We start from the raw sequence: 17,370 nt of genomic DNA on the forward strand, positions 1-17,370 counted from the left end.
AGTTACTCAGGAGGCTGAGGCAGGAGAATGGCGACTCCGGGCGGGCACAGTGAGCGCTGAATCTGACCACCACTCCAGCCTGAGCGGCGAGACTCAGGTCTCAAAAAAAAAAAGAAAAAGAAAAGGTGATGAATTAAATAACACATTTGAGCCAGAGCTAAAGGAAAAATTGCTGATAACGTATTTTTTTCTTGTTTTGAATCACATTAGGTAACAACTCCAGATGTGACAGAAGTCCTTATACTTCGGTTGTTCAGTCAGATTGGACCCTGTAAAAGCTGTAAAATGATAACAGAGGTAAGATCTTCCCAGTTCCATGTGCTGACAATTAGCATGATGGGTTGATTAGCATGATTTTAAAATTGCGTTATAAGCCTCAAGTTATTCTGGTGGAGAGATTTGTGTTGTGTTGACTTATTACTTTGCTTTGGCTCACAAACTAGGCTTAGGATGGAGTTTTATTTGAGAGGGCAAAGTTTCTGTGCTGTTAATCTCAAACGGTCATTCTTTGTGGTGTGGTTATCTTGAAGTGATTCTGCTTTTAGAACACTATTAGAGCTCATTTCAGAGTGGTGAAAAACTGGAAAGTATTTCATACAATTCCAATAAGAATGTTAACGATTTGGACAGTATATGTTCGTGTGCGAGAACACGAGGTTATATGTGTAGTGTGCAGGACTGTTTGTCTCTTGTGTCTGTAGCAAATACTTAACCTTTTTATGCTTTCCTGCTAAGACTGTAGCAGCACCCGATGAGTCATGTTTTAGGCTTTTTTTCCTTGTCTTTTCGTTCATTGATCAGCTTTTTTTTTTTTTTTTCTTTTTGTCTGTTTACTCTGTACTAGATACTGCAGTAAGTGCTAGAGATACACTGGTGAATAAAGATAATTCCTTGTCCCATAGAATTTTACAGTTTAGTAGGGAGACAAAGGAGTTAGCAGGCACTTAGGATATAGGATAATAAAGGCTCCAGAAGCAGACAACTTAAAGTGCTGTGGGAGCAAATGGGTATCCAGCGCAGCCTGAGGTCAGCGAGTGGCTTGTTGGAGGAGTCACTGCCTAGGCAGAAACCTTAAAAGGATAGTAGTGCATATTGGCTAGAAAGGAATTGAGGGAAGAAGGGATTCCAAATAAAGGGAACTTTGATCCAGGTTGGTAGGGAGAGCAGGAGTGCTTAGGGCAGGGAAAAATAGAACCTGTAGCATTGTTGTAGTTTAAAATGGGATTAGTCAGAAGAGATGGCAGGAGTGTATGGAAAGGGCTAGAAACTGTGCTGAGAAGTAAGTTTGGTACTGAAACGGAGAGCTGTTAAAAACCTTTAAAGTGCTTTGGCCTTTTGATTATCTTTCCCAACTAATGATAGTCATCATTTTGTTCTGGTGTATTATATTTTTCTTTCCTGCCTTTAATTATTTGTGCTTTCATCGATCAAAAATTTCCTTTGCACTAGGCACTATACAAGGTACTGGAGATATAATGGAGAGACAGCCAAATGAGTTCCCCAAGCAAATGGGGATGTAAGCCATGAAGAGAATAAAACCAAGTTCTGTGATGGCTAGGTGATGAGAGATGTCACCTCTTTGAGCTGAGACGAGTAACAAGATGGTGCTATCTGTGGTAACAGCTGGAGGCAGAGGAAACAGCAAATACAAAAGTCTTGAGTTGGTAATGAACTTGTGTTTGTGGAATCAAAGGCTGATTACTAGAGTCTGGTGAGGGATGGAGGGAAATGAGTCTAACTAACAGCAGGATTCAGAATCACAGGGCATTATGGGCCATGACATAGTTTGGGTTTTACTCTGGTCGCAGTGGCAGACCAGTGGAGGGGCTTAAGCAGGGGGATGAGGTGCCAAGATTTGTATTTTTAAGCTTACTACTCTTTGTAGAGAATGTCTGTTATATGGAGAATAGATTATAGTGGGCAAGAGCAGAAGGAGAAAAACCATCTGGATTTGCTTCACTAGTCTAGGTAAGAGATGATGGAGGCTTATTCTCAAACGTGCTAGCCGAAGTCAAGATAAGGACAGAGGTTGATAGATTTGGAATATATTTTGGAGGTAGAATTGATAGGACTAGGTTGGCTGTGGGACATAGGGAAAGGAAGAAATCGGGTAATACCCTAAGATTCATGTTAATGCAGTTGCATACGTGGTAATGCTATTTATTTGCTAAAATGGGGGTGACGTGTTGGATGTCACCACAGGGAGCGGTGTTAATCAGGAATTGTGTTTTGGCAATGTTAGATTTAAGACATGAGTTAGATATTGAAGTGGACGTTAGATTAGGCAGTTGGGTAAAGTAGTTTGGAATTCTGGAGAGACCAATGCTGAAGCTTGCAGTGGTGTTTGAAGCCATGGGACTAGGTGAGTTCACAGAGAGAGAATGATGGTGAAGAAGAGCACAGAGGCCATAAGGTCTGAGCCCTGGACCAGCTCAACATTTAGAGTTTGCATAAAGGAAGAAAGATCCTATGGTGAGGAAACAGGAAAACCTGAGTGTGGTAGGATACAGAGAAGAGAATGTTTAAAGGAGGATGGTGGTCAGCTGTAGTGAATTCTGCTTGGAAGTAAAGATTAGGATGGAAAAGGGATCACAGATGCAGCAGAGAGGTCATTGTTGAGCTCTACATGCAGTGTCAGTGGCATGGTTGGCTTAGAAGCCGACAGAAGTAGGTTTAGGAGAGAACGCGTTGTGAGAAAGTGGGGAAAGAGTCACTAGAAAATTTTTGAGAAACATTTGATAAAGATTTATTTTAACAGTATTTTTTAAAACCCCATGTATACATATAGCTATTTGAAGGGTAGAGGGACTCGAAATGAATTTTCATAACTTCCGTATTCTAGAACTCTTAGGTTTGAACTTGTAAAGTCTCATATTTCTCTGTCTTGACATTTATGTCATCCAACAAAAATTGGTGACAACACTAAATAAGGTAGGGACATAATTGATTTTTTTTTTTTTTAAGAGACAGGGTCTGACTCTGTCGTCCAGGCCGGAGTGCAGTGGTGCCATCATGGCTCACTGCAGCCTCCAACTCCTGGGTTTAAGCGATCCTCCCACCTCAGTCTCCCAAGTAGCTGGGACAACACCACGACACTTAGTTCATTTTTAAATGTTTTTGTAGAGATTAGTTTCACCATGTTACCCAGGCTGGTCTTGAACTCCTAGGCTCAAGTGATCCTCCTGCCTCATCCTGCTAAAGTGCTGAGATTATAGGCATGAGCCACTGCACCCAGCCATAATTGATTTTTTTTTTTTTTGAGACGGAGTCTCGCTGTGTTGCCCAGGCTGGAGTGCAATGGCATGATCTCGGCTCACCACAGCCTCGGCCTCCTGGGTTCAAGTGATTCTCCTGCCTTAGCCTCCTGAGTGAGACTACAGGTGCGTGCCACCAAGTCCCACTAATTTTTTTTTTTTTTTTTTTTTTTTTGTATTTTTAGCAGAGACTGAGTTTCACCATGTTGGCCAGGATGGTCTTGATCTTCTGACCTTGTGAACCGCCCACCTCGGCCTCCCAAAGTGCTGGGGTTACAGGCAGGAGCACTTTTTTTGTTTTTTGTTTTTTTTTTGAGACAGATTCTGGCTCTGTCGCCCAGGCTAGAGTGCAATGGCACAATCTTGGCTCACTGCAACCTCTGCCTTCCAGGTTTAAACGATTCTTCTGCCTCAGCCTCCTGAGTAGCTGGGATTATAGACATCCACCACCAAACTCGGCTGATTTTTGGAATTTTTGGTAGAGATGGGGTCTCACTGTGTTGGTCAGGCTGGTCTCGAACTCCTGACCTCAAGTCATCCAGCTGCCTCAGCCTCCCAAAGTGCTGGGATTACAGGTGTGAGCCACTGTGCCCAGCCCATAATTGATTTTTAGGATGTCACTTGGTGGTGTAAATAAGAAGCTTCCAAAGGGTATAAACTCTAATACAGAGTATCTAGCAGCTATTTATTTTTCTTTCATAAATTTCATTTCAGTATGTGAGAAATCCTTTTTCCCCATAGTTTTATGATTTTTTTTACTTTGGATTTGATATCATAGATTCTAGCTTTCCTTATATAATACAAATATGTATTATTGATTCTAAGTCAAATTTTTTTAGAGTTTTATTATCTCTGATAGTTGGGATGTGACTTAGAAATAAATGGTGTCTTAAATTAGGTGAAATGCAGTGTGATGTGAATATATGAAGTATGTGATATCAATGAATATATGTGTATATGTACATGCACGTGCATACATTGATTGGGAGCTGGCCTGCTATTAGATAGATTTGAAATTGGTGTTCACGAGTAGACTAGTTTCCTAAAGTGTATGGGATTGTCATAGATCTACCATTGGACCCCTGTATGTTTTGCTGTGATTATCAATGTTTTCCTTCGAGATCACTGGGGCAAAAGAGGAGTGAAAGGAAAACTCAACTGGCACAATTTTAGCCTCTTATTTATTTTGATGTCCTTTCTTCAGTGAATATTTATGGTAAATGTAATAACTCTTTTACAAGAAGAATTTATGTGTGTGTTTTAATTTGAAGTCTTCCCCCATTTCCTTTCTTTACCTCTTAAGAACAGCATTCACGTGGCTACAACAGTAGGATTTTGTATGAGAGCCCATAGTTTTGTTGTCAGTATTAACGATCCCACTTTTTTTCCCTCAAGGAAATGCCTTCTGGTTCCTTTGCCACTGTTGTTTAGACGTCTTATTTTGGATTTTTCTTCTAAAACTTTCCTGGAATGAAAAACTGTGGTTGTTGAAAAGATCTTTATTTTATCTGGTATATTTATCCCTTGTAAGTCCAACTAGAATTCCACATTTTAAATATTATTCTTATAGGGCATTTTACATTGAATAATGATAACTGTTTGTAGCCTTACATAAAAATATATACTTGTACAGTTGTGCAGCTCTTCAGTATAGGTTGCAGTTTCATAGAAATTCGTTTCCAGTTTGGTTGTCAGGTGAGAATGTTGCTATAGCTTGGGTAGTACTACTTTCTTCACATCTTTATAAATGTGTTTTAGGTAACTACTGTCAAGCATAGGGTTGCAGAACATATTTAATATAGATTTTTTATATGGTATTTTTATTATGTAAAATTGTAGCTTTGTCTTGGAATATTTTATTCAGATACATTTTCAGAACCTCTTTTCCTGATCACCGCTGTTGTTTCTCTGATCTTTGGAAGACCAAATTCAAAGTATATAGAATCTTCAGTACATTAGACTATTTTGGAAGGTAGGGAATTCATTTCAGTCGCTGGTTGTAAAGCTTAAATTTTCCTGTTTTTATTTTCATTCTTTCCATATCCAGAAAAGAAATCAATAAAATTCAGTCTTTGTAGCAGTATAGAATTCCATCATTTGTAGTATTGATCCTAATTTTGATCAGGAGTAGTTTATAAAGTTGGTTCATTCTGTATTTCTGTATCCTGGGATACCACTTACAGAGGATTATGATGCATAAGTAGAACATATTTTAAAAATAATGTTGGAGAAGGAAAGCAATGGTAAGGAGTGGTCCTCATCAGATCTGAGTTTGAGGTTTTGTTTGGTTTAATATAAGCTTCTATTTTATATTTAACAGACTTCACCAGAATTCTTTATTTTCATTTAATACTGATGCTCATGAATAGTTCCGTTTGAGTTCAGTAGTATTCTGAGGTGCAAAGTCAGGTTTAGCTTTAAATCTTATTTTAAAAGTGTTAGGCTTTCATAAGCTTATGCAGTCTCACCTTGTACATTCCTAGCTGTCAGTAATGTTTTTTCCTGGATTTTCTTCTCAGCAACCCGATAGCAGAAGGGTCAACTCTTCTGTTGGATTTTCTGTTTTGCAGCATACAAGCAATGACCCATATTGCTTTGTGGAATTTTATGAACACAGAGATGCAGCTGCTGCATTAGCTGCTATGAATGGGAGAAAAATTTTGGGAAAGGTAAGATAATAGGATGATGGCACCTTATGAGTACATATATTTGCATGTCAAACTAGTTTGTATTCTTTCTAGGCAAATTTTTGAACAGATACTCGGCTGCTGAGTGATGGTTTTGTTTTATTCAGCTTAGTGCTTTTACAAAAATAACCCTGCTTGATAAATGATTTGATAAGTGGTAAGTGTTGTAACTCATGACATGCCTAATAATTTTATTAAATATAATCTTTATTTTTAGGAGGTCAAAGTAAACTGGGCAACCACACCAAGTAGCCAGAAAAAAGATACTTCCAGTAAGTACTCCTGCTGCATTTTACTGTGGAAGAGTTCTGAAATTATCCAGGAAGCATTACCAGCTTAAATAGGGGTTTTTTCCCTCCTCTAGAGTTGCCTTAAAAAGGTTTTAGTGGCTGACTTCTTAAGTATTTGATTACCAAATGCTCTGATTTCAGATCACTTCCATGTGTTTGTTGGGGATTTGAGTCCAGAAATTACAACAGAAGATATCAAATCAGCATTTGCCCCCTTTGGTAAAATATCGTAAGTATCATAATCAGTACTACACTCAGTTGTGATAGGCAGAATTGTATATGATTAACTTATAATTGAATTAAGATTTTCTTTCTCTAGTTAGTATGGTTTTGTTTTGTTTTGTTATTTTTTATTTATTTATTTTGGTTTGTTTTGAGTAGTGGATGTTGTTGAAAATGTTAATGTCATTTCAGTGTCTTGGGGTCTCGTTTTCATCTAATCCTGTGTATAATATGTTAAAAAAATTTAAGTGATTCTGTTTGTTATCTTTGAAGCAGATGTTTGAATGGTAAAACTTATAAAGTCTAGCTTTTTTGTCATGTGTTTTCAAAATTTGGTGGTTTAGGATAATGAGTTAATCAAAAGTAAATGTGATTTATACTGTGTAAGAGTTGAATAACTTTTATAGGAGGAATTTATAAATGGGAGAGTAGGTAAATCCTTGAATATATTGTGATTAAATTGGAAATGTTCATGTTTTATTATGATAAATGTGTTTTTGATATTTTAGCTGTAAGTGAAAAGTACTGTTATACTATTAAAATGTTTCAATGTATGAGTCATAAATGTGGGTTTAATTAGTAGATGTTTTTTGTTAGTGATATTTGATTCTACTAGTTAAGAGGCAAATGTGGTTTGATTTTTAACAACATTTATGCTCAGATTTTACTGTTGTTACTTGGTTAAAAATATATTGGAAAACTAAAAATGATTATGAATTGTAGAAAATGTTTATCATAATTTATCTTTCTGATTAAAATCAGTTTATTTTGTATATTTCCTGTAGATTTAAATTAAACATCTTAGTACTACTTTACAGGAAAGTGTTTCAACTAAGAACAACAATATTTTCTCTATTCAATTTGTTGTTCTATAGATTTAATTTCTTTAAAAGATTTAATTCTTAACTTTCTGTTTTGATATTTGCTTTGCTTTTTAATCTAAATGTGGTAAGTAGTACTATTTTAAAAATCAATATAAAAATAATACAGGTTGCTGTTTTTCAATCTTTATTTATACCTGAGACCTGCAGTTTTTCTTAAGTCCAAGTCACAATTAAAAGTAATAGCATTCTGGTTATTTTGCAGAATTGCTCATAAGAATGGACAGGATCTTGAAGGCTAACTGCAAGGAACTGTGCACACTGGAACTCAGTTGTAGATTTTTTTTCTCATTTCTATTTATTCTTATTATACATTATTTATATATACATATTTTAGTATTTACATTTTAACATTCTATATTCAGTGGAGTTCTATATTTCCAATCATTTAACTTACTCACTAAAATTTCTGTGTAAATTTGTTGTTTTCGTACTGGTGTGCTTAGCATTGTTGTTAGTTTTTTATTCTCCTTTCTTAAATTTCTGAAAATGTCAATTTTTCAAAATTTACAGCTGCCCAAACTCCAAAATGATGGTAGAGAATTGACCAAGAAAAATAAAGAAATCTGTTAACAGGCCATGTATGCCTTTTTAATTCCTATTTTTTCCTCTTTTTCAATTTTTTAATATTTCATATATTTTGTATCACTAGGCAGAAGACATTTAACTATTTAGAGATTGCATGGTAAAGTAGTTAGTATTGTTACAGTAATTTATAGAATCAGTAAACCTTAGAGGACACTAGTAAATAGAATATTAGAAAGGGAAACTGTTGTTCCTATTAATCTTCAAATTTGAGCATTTAGTTTAGAAAGCACAGGCTATTTGATTAGGTTGCATGTTTATTACATGTTTTTGTCCTACTGCTTTTTTCTAACAGGTAAAGAAGCATTAGGGAGAGTTCAGGAATGGTTGTAGTTAATTAGGGCTAACTGGAATTTTATTTTAAAAATGCTCACAATACAGTGTGTGTGGTTCCTTTTAGTTTTTATTTTGAGGGTGGCTCTTACTTCCCTCATTTAGCTGTGCTTCTTTTCACAGGGATGCCCGGGTAGTTAAAGACATGGCAACTGGAAAATCCAAAGGCTATGGTTTTGTATCTTTTTATAACAAACTGGTACGTTCTTCCATCTCAATTTATATTTTTTAATACTAAATTCAGTCATTAGTTACTTAATGTATTGAATCTGAAACTTGAATATACTTGAATGTTAACTGCAAACACAACTTTTATGTAATGTTATGTATGTTTTAATAATAGAATATAATTTCATTCTTTCATAAACTCGAAAATAAATAGCTAGAAAAAGAATGATTATACTATAAGGAAGATTATTAAAATTGTGTTTGTACATTGGTAAAGGTCAGATGGATTTAGAAGTAAAGCCCAAGTCTAGGACAGATGAGCTAATCTGAGAATTTAGAGAGTAGGTAAATTATATTCAGTTTTAACTGTGAAAATCTCAGTTTTAACTCCTTTTAAATTACTATTGATACTCTTATATGACTGGGATGTTAGTGACTACAGCAAATTATATGAATAAAAATTTAAGCAATTCATCTTGATTTTTGCATATATTCTTTGTAAAAGAGGTACAAAGTAAGCATTTGTGTTAACTATAACATTAAATAATAAAGTGGGCTTTGATTTTAAAGCAGTTTCAATAACTTAAATCACCTTTTTTTTTTTTTTTTGAGATAGTCTCAGTCTGTTGCCCAGGCTGGAGTCCAGTGGCACCGTCTCAGCCCACTGCAACCTCCGCCTCCCGAGTTCAAGCAATTCTGCTGCCTCAGCCTCCGGAGTAGCTGGGATTACAGGCGTGTGCCACTAAACCCAGCTAATTTTTATATTTTTAGTAGAGACATGGTTTCACTTGTGTTGGCCAGGCTAGTCTCAAACTCCTGACCTCAAGTGATCCTCCTTCCTGCCTTGGCCTCCCAAAGTGCTGGGATTACAGGTCATCTACATTTTATTGAAGTGGTAAGATAAAGGGCCAGAGTATCTGTTTTTGCTTAGATTGAATCACTCAAGTTCAAATCATTTTCTAGTTGGTAATAGTTCAGTTTTGTTTTGTTTAGGATGTTTAGTGAATTCATCTACTGATTTGTATTGGATCCAGCAGTGCCGATGCTTTATTTAATCGTGCTGAGTCTTATTTATCACTATTTTCTTTGTGATTGTGCTTTCTTTCTTTTTTATCCATAGGATGCAGAAAATGCGATTGTGCATATGGGAGGTCAGTGGTTGGGTGGTCGTCAAATCCGAACCAACTGGGCCACACGTAAACCACCTGCACCTAAAAGTACACAAGAAAGTAAGATATATCCACTGTATGTGTTAAAATCATAGATTCTTCACAAAATCATGTATCATGTATTCATCTAGTCTCAATTTCTGATTTATTTATTTAAGAGACAGGATCTGGCTCTGTTGCCCAGGCTGGTGTGCGGTGGTGTGATCTTGGCTCAATGTGGCCTGAAACTCCTGGGTATAAGTGATCCTTTCACCTCAGCCTCCTGAGTAACTGGGACTACAGGGACATGCCACCATGCCCAGCTAATTTTTAAATTTTTAATAGAGACAGGGTCTGGTTATGTTGTCCAGGCTGGACTTAGTATTTAATTAGTGTTGCAAGACACTAATTTCATTTTATGTTTCGTTATCTGAAAATAATTGGGCTATGATATAAGTATTTTTGGAGCTGTGAATCACCTGATTTTATAGATCAAGTCTGTGTGAAATCATAGCATCAATAAAAATTATATTTTCTCCTCCCATTGAGGTATATCTTTTTTTTTTTTTTTTTTTTAAGGCGGAGTCTCGCTCTGTCACCCAGGCTGGAGTGCAGTGGTGTGATCTCGGTTCACTGCAACCTTTGCCTCCTAGGTTCAAGCGATTCTCCTGCCTCAGCCTCCTGAGTGGCTGGGATCACAGGAGTGTGCCACCACACCCAGCCAATTTTTGTATTTTTAGTAGCGACAGGGTTTCACCGTATTGGTCAGGCTGGTCTCGAGCTCTTGACCTCGTGATCCACCCACCTCAGTCTCCCAAAGTGCTGGGATTATAGGTGTGAGCCACTGCACCCTGCCTTAATTTTTGAATTTTTAGTAGAGACAGGGTTTCGTCATGATGGCCAGGCTGGTGTCGAACTCCTGACCTCACGTGATCCGCCCACCTCAGCCTCCTAGAGTGCTGGGATTACAGGCGTGAGCCACTGCGCCCAGCCTGAGGCATATCTTAATAGTATATAGTAATTAACAAAAGACAGTTTTATAGTACCATATAACAGTCAACGTTTTTGTTTTGTTTCTGCATACAGACAACACTAAGCAGTTGAGATTTGAAGATGTAGTAAACCAGTCAAGTCCAAAAAATTGTACTGTGTACTGTGGAGGAATTGCGTCTGGGTTAACAGGTACAATGTTTGGTTTTCTAATCACCTCTGAGGAGCTTCATCACTATTATGAATTTCATGATACACATCAGCCATGTTTTATTTGTATGTTTTGTTTTATAGATCAGCTTATGAGACAGACATTCTCACCATTTGGACAAATTATGGAAATAAGAGTTTTCCCAGAAAAGGGCTATTCATTTGTCAGGTAACACTCTACTTGAAATATCATTATTACTCTTACATTTGATTCATTCTTTTCACTTACGTTCCCCAGTGTATCAGTGTCTGTTATTTTAGTGCTTCTTTGCAATATAGAAGTTTAAGCTACCTACCTAATGTACTTTAGAAAAAAGTACCAACTTGCAGGTATAAACTGATGAGTCTCCATATTACTTACTGTGTTAGGTTCTTAAAAAATAAAAAACAAAACCTATCATTTTTCTTTCTTAGATTTTCAACCCATGAAAGTGCAGCCCATGCCATTGTTTCAGTGAACGGTACTACGATTGAAGGACATGTGGTTAAATGCTATTGGGGTAAAGAATCTCCTGATATGACTAAAAACTTCCAACAGGTAATTCGATTTTTCATAGCACCTTTTAAGGTTTCCATCTTACATATCACATAAAAAGCTTTGGAAACTCTGTAAAATAAACAATAAAATAAAGCATATAGCTACTTTCAGTTGATTGTATTTCAAAATTGATTATTTGCGGTATTAACTGAATCTTAATACTTTCTTTTCACAGGTGTCACCACCCCAATAAACTTAGACAATGATAAATAACAGAGTCCTATTCACATAAGGGTGCTTACTTAGTTTTTCTCTTCCTTGTCTCCCACTCTTTCTTCATATACGGTGTTTCTTACGTGTTCCCTAAAACAATAATTTGCTTTTTCCTAGGTCGACTATAGTCAGTGGGGCCAATGGAGCCAAGTGTATGGAAACCCACAACAGTATGGACAGTATATGGCAAATGGGTGGCAAGTACCGCCTTATGGAGTATACGGGCAACCATGGAATCAACAAGGATTTGGAGTAGAGTAAGTTGTTTGGGTTATTCCAGTATAGAAACATATGGTTCTGAAAAAATAAATAAAAGTGTGTATTCCTAAGGAGAATCTATTTTAATTATATACATTGAGCTATTTGGCATTATGAGCATTATAGAAACAAATCTAACAAAATATGATTTATGAGGCTAAGGAATTACTTCTCATTACCTAGGTAGAAAGGAGGGATTGGGATAACATTTAGTGTGTCCTCTATGATCCCTGTAAGCAGTTGGTAGAATTTGATTTACATTTGTGATATACTTTTATTTATTTTTGCATGTGAAAGATCTTTGTCCAGGTATATGCAGAAGTTTGATGGTTTTATGCCTATGTGGTATGTGTGAGAAATCTGAGGTTTGTGTGATACAAAGTAACTGCCTTTTTTTTTTTTTTCCTTTTTGTTGATAAGAGTGGGTTCCTCCTTTGTAATTCTCCCACCCAGGGCCAGCCCATACCTTTATTTTCTGATTTCTTCCTTTGAGAGTCTTTCCAACATGAACTTGTGTTTTTAAAATTTGTTATGTAATAGATGATGTATTGAATCATTCACAGTTTTTAAAAAATTAGTTTGCAGATACTCCTTAGACATCATTGTGCTAAGTTGTGGTTATCTTAAAAATATCGAAGACTAATACATATATCATTTATTTCTTTGATCTATTTGTTGTAGGTGTGTTGATTTCTGGTTTTCTATTCTGTGATTAGGCTCTGCTTGATTTTTGTGTAAATACATACGTGATTTTTTCTTTCTTGTGTTTGCTGAAGATTTTTTTTTTTCTTCCAAGTCAATCACCTTCTGCTGCTTGGATGGGTGGATTTGGTGCTCAGCCTCCCCAAGGACAAGCTCCTCCCCCTGTAATACCTCCTCCTAACCAAGCTGGATATGGTATGGCAAGTTACCAAACACAGTGAGCCGGGACTCTTAAAAAAAATTGTAATTCACGATAGGCTTCGATTTCCTGTGACACTCTGAAGACATGAAAGTAGACATCGGAAAATGAAAATATTTATTTTAAAAATTGAAATGTTTGGAACCTTTAGCACAGATTTGCTTTGGTGAAGGACACATGTCTTCTAGTTCTGCCTTTTTAAGTTTTTGTTCATGATGGATATGAACATGATTTTTCTTTGTGTACAAAAACTAAAATAAAGTCAATAAAGACAATTCTGACTACAAATTTTGATATAGGAAAAATGGCTAATACATTTTGATTCTTAGATACTATTCCATTTTTATCTTGCTGTTCAGTATTTTAACTCACTGTGTTTTTAAAAGAGCAAAAAAGGGAGGATCGTGAAAACCTGGGAATCACATATAAGTTCATCCTGAATCTTGATACTCCCCTCCCCTTCCCTGAGGTGGACCACATTTGAAGTCAGCAGAGAAAAAGTGTGATATTCAGAAGAAATGCGTGATTTTGGAGTCGCTTTGGAGGAAATATTTTCTTTCTCTATGCCTAAAGAAACTGAAGCCAGACTGAAGTTTTGCACCCTAAAAAAGGAACAGCATTGTTTGGGTTACTTGAGCAAATGTCGGTGGTCCACGTTAAACATATTTTTAAAACTTCCAAAAGTGTCGATTATTAAAATTGTAGTATATTACATTTCATTTTGGGGGGAAATTCCAAGTATGGTGTTTGTATTAAAGTCAGACAGTCATACTTGTGCTTTTACATGAAGTTTAAATGATACACATTGTAAATATTCAATAACTACAGTGTTTAAAAAGCATGCTTCAACATAGAAGTAGCAGCAATGTAATTATTTGAAGTAACACTTAACACACTCCACTGCATTGAATGCAGTGGATTGATCAGAATGTTAAGACTGACATTTCCAAGGTTGGCTACTATGTAAAATTAAAATTACACAAATTGTGCAGAAAAAGCCTTAATTTTAATTTCATACAAATCTTTGATGCATTAGTATGTTCTAAAATGTCACTGGGAATTAGTTTTGTTTTTTTGTTTTGTTTTGTTTTGTTTTTTGCTTTACATTACTTGGTATGTAAATACCTTGATTAAAACCTTATAAACCAATTTCAAGGTTACTATAAGTTGTATAGTACAAGTGTTTTTTAAAAATCTTGGGGTGTTTTTAAAAATTAAGATATATTTTGCCCAATAATTTTTTTAACAAGATTGCTAAAAACATCTTATTTAGACACTTCAATGTACCAATTTATAATTGGATATTCAGTTTAAATAGTACACAGAGTTGTGGCTTTTATTTTCAATTAATTTTTTCCTTGTGGGCAGTGTGCATGGTATCAAAAGCCTGAGCAGAGGCTTAAGTTGTATGTGTGCAGAGTTTGTAAAGGAATCAGTTGGAAGATGCAGAAGACTGAGGTTTGCTTTTAAGGTATTTTTCAGGCTGTGTGGGTAAAATTTGCCTCAAATTTCTATCAAACAGGAATGTAAAATAGATAAAATCCTATGTATTTGAATTGTCAGAGCTAGGGAGTGCAAATGTCTTGGCAATGTATTCAAAATACTGGCCTGGGCACCAAAGAGTGCCTTTTACAGTTACGTAGTAAGATGCAATTGGTACCCACAAATTACTGTTTTCTAAACATTTGAAGTCTTACAATTAGCTTTAAAATAATGATGATTTTATAAATTGGTGATCACAATAATTTTGGTATTACTTTCCTCCTTTTCCCACTTAGCAATATAGCCAGATGTGTTCAACATAAAAATTCATAGGGTCTAAAGTTCATAGTTGGGCCATATTTTTTTATAGCACCTTAGTTTTTACCATAATGGTCATCTATTACACTCTTCTGTTATAAAACATACCCTTATTTCTTTTGTTTATAGTATCTTTGAGGAATGTTTTTGGAAAAGTTAATTTATATTTTATAGGGAGAACACTCAATAAATTATGTTAACTGTGCCCCCGAGTTAAAAATTTTATGAATATATGTGAAACTTGAACAGCTGAAGACTTTTTTTAATTGATAAAATTAAAAATGCTCAGTATGCCTGTTTTGGTCTGCCAGTAAATTAAGTAGCTTATTGAGATAACTAACAGCTAAATATAGCTGTAGTGTTTCCTGACTGTATATTCTATGATTTAATAAAAATTATCCAGACTAGTTATATTGCCACAGTAAACATGTGACTGAAGTGTCCTTCATCTTAATCTGAAAGAGGGCAAAATTTCATGATCAGTTAATGGAAGTTATTTCATATTAAGTTTTTTTTTTTTTTTTTTTTTCTTTTTAGACGGAGTCTTGCCTTGTCACCAGGCTGGACTACAGTGGCAAGAACTTGGCTCACTGCAGCCTCCGCTTCCCAGGTTCAAGTGATTCTCCTGCCTCAGCCTCCTGAGTAGCTAGGATTATAGTCATGTGCCACCATGCCCAGCTAATTTTTTTGTATTTTTAGTAGAGATGGAGTTTCACCCTGTTGGCCAGGATGGTCTCAATCTCCTGACCTTGTGATCCGCCCGCCTCAGTCTCCCAAAGTGCTGGGATTACAGGCGTGAGCCACAGCGTCCGGCCCTTTTTTTTTTTTGAGGCGGCGGCTTGCTCTGTTGCCAGGCTGGAATGCAGTGGTGCCATCTCAGCTCACTGCAACCTCCGCCTCCCGGGTTTAAGCGATTCTTCTGCCTCAGCCTCCCAAGTAGATGGGACTACAGATGCATGCCACCATGTCTGGCTAATTTTTGTATTTTTAGTAGAGACAGGGTTTCACCATGTTGGCCAGGATGGTCTCAATCTTCTGACCTCATTATCCACCCGCCTTGGCCTCCCAAGGTGCTGGGATTACAGGCGTGAGCCACTGCACCCGGCCATTAAGTGGTTTTTAAAATACAAAGCTACTTATCCAAATGAAATGTACCATTTAAAAACTACGACTGGGCCGGGCGCAGTGGCTCAGCCTGACCAACATGGTAAAACCCCATCTCCACTAAAAATACAAAATTACAGGCGTGGTGACCCGTGCCTGTAATCCCAGCTACTCAGGAGGCTGAGGCAGGATAACCGCTTGAACCCAGGAGGCGGAGGTTGCAGTGAGCCAAGATTGCGCTATTGCACTCCAGCCTCGGAAATCGAGCGAGACTCAGTCTCAAAAGAAAACAAAAAGTGCAACTGTAGCCGGCCATGGTGGTTCACACCTGTAATCCCAGCACTTTGGGAGGCCGAGGCGGGTGATGGATCACCTAAGGTCAGGAGTTCGAGACCAGCCTGGCCAACATGGTAAAACCTCATCTCTACTACAAATAAAAAAGTTAGCTGGATGTGTTGGTGAGCACCTGTAGTCCCAGCGACTTGGGAGGCTGAGGCAGGAGAATTGCTTGAACCTGGGAGGTGGAGGTTGCAGTGAGCTGAAATTGCACCACTGCACTCCAGCCTGGGCGACAGAGTGAGACTACATTTCAAAAAATAATTAAAAGTACGGCTGTTAACTTGACCCAATGCTATCTTGATCCAATTTAAGCCTAAGAATCGTTGCTCCCCACCCCGTTCATCAAAAACATCAGCAGAGATTTTTTTGGCATGCAAGGAAATGTTTCTTATTTCATAATTATTTTGAGATTTATTTTGGTGATGTGTTTCTGACTGCCATATTCTTTGTTCTAATAATTTCTCTACTAGTATTTCCAACCCCTTCCCCCGTGCCATTCCCACTTGATTTTTATGTCTGCTGGCAGTGAGAGGCTAAAATGGCCAACTTAAGCCAAAGCTGTAAACAACAGTTGAAGTAAGTCTTTCAATAAAGACTAGACTATATGATAAGTGGCTTTTTCTTATTGTCGTTTATTACATAATTATTCTTCCAGGCTGCCATGAAATAAGCAACTAGGTTTTAAGTTTTCAGGAAGTTATGTGGAATATGTATGTAGTTCAGGACCTATTTCCATGTTCTATGTAAGTGTTAATATGTCCATTAGCTTTGTTGAATTAAAATTTAATCTCTGGATATGAAGGAGTAGAAATTTGCATCCTTCTAAAAATGCATGCTCTATTTCATATTAATATGGTTAAATTCATTAATTTGGAGTTCTCAGATATGGGAACTAATTCTACTGTCGAAGTTACTCTTTGGTAGTATCTATGAGTAAAGATTATGCTTGACAAAAATAATTTAATAAATGTTTTAGATACTTTACTAGTATGTCCAAATTAAATTTTCCCCATTAAAAGTTAGCATTTGGGCTTCTACTTAATACATTATAAACATTGACTTTGCAATTTTATTATGTATTGGAAAGATGCAAAACCTATTTCCTTTAGACTTCTACTAGTTTTTATAAGCCTTCACTTTTACATGGTCTAAATGAGGGTTTTGCTTAAATGTGTATTCTGCTATGTTCAGTAATAAAATATTCTAGTAATTGGCCAGGCACAGTGACTCACACCTGTAATCCCAGCACTTTGGGAGGCCGAGGTGGGCAGATCACTTGATGTCGGGAGTTCGATACCAGCTTGGCCAGCATGGCAAAAACCCATCTCTACTAAAAATACACAAATTAGCCAGATGTGGTGGGTGTGCCTGTGATCCCAGTTACTCGGGAGGCTAAGGCAGGAGAATCACTCGAAGCTGGGAGGCGGAGTTTGCAGTGTGCTGAGATTG

At 36.7% G+C, this 17,370-nt stretch overlaps 1 protein-coding gene across 8 annotated transcripts; it reads left to right on the forward strand.

The window, feature by feature from the left end:
• Positions 1 to 118: 118 nt before the first annotated feature.
• On the forward strand, positions 119 to 14,904 carry TIAL1 (TIA1 cytotoxic granule associated RNA binding protein like 1). 8 transcript variants are annotated; one of them, XR_004176875.1, is made up of 12 exons: positions 119 to 297; positions 5,774 to 5,923; positions 6,159 to 6,213; positions 6,373 to 6,460; positions 8,376 to 8,451; positions 9,541 to 9,649; positions 10,655 to 10,750; positions 10,853 to 10,937; positions 11,183 to 11,306; positions 11,482 to 11,540; positions 11,637 to 11,776; positions 12,574 to 14,904. XR_004176875.1 is itself a non-coding variant. In XM_031652025.1 (12 exons), coding segments are annotated over exons 5-12 (759 nt in total). In that variant the 5' UTR covers positions 222 to 297; positions 5,825 to 5,923; positions 6,159 to 6,213; positions 6,373 to 6,460; positions 7,848 to 7,913; the 3' UTR covers positions 12,701 to 14,904. The 8 variants fall into 8 exon arrangements, 5 of the variants coding, with proteins under 5 accessions (XP_031507882.1, XP_031507884.1, XP_031507883.1 ...); XM_031652025.1 differs by lacking the exon at positions 11,482 to 11,540 and adding an exon at positions 7,848 to 7,915 and having other exon boundaries at positions 222 to 297; positions 5,825 to 5,923; XR_004176873.1 differs by having other exon boundaries at positions 11,183 to 11,540.
• Positions 14,905 to 17,370: the final 2,466 nt, after the last annotated feature.

This window comes from Papio anubis, chromosome 11, assembly GCF_008728515.1.
Source record: "Papio anubis isolate 15944 chromosome 11, Panubis1.0, whole genome shotgun sequence".
NCBI classification, from domain to species: domain Eukaryota; kingdom Metazoa; phylum Chordata; class Mammalia; order Primates; family Cercopithecidae; genus Papio; species Papio anubis.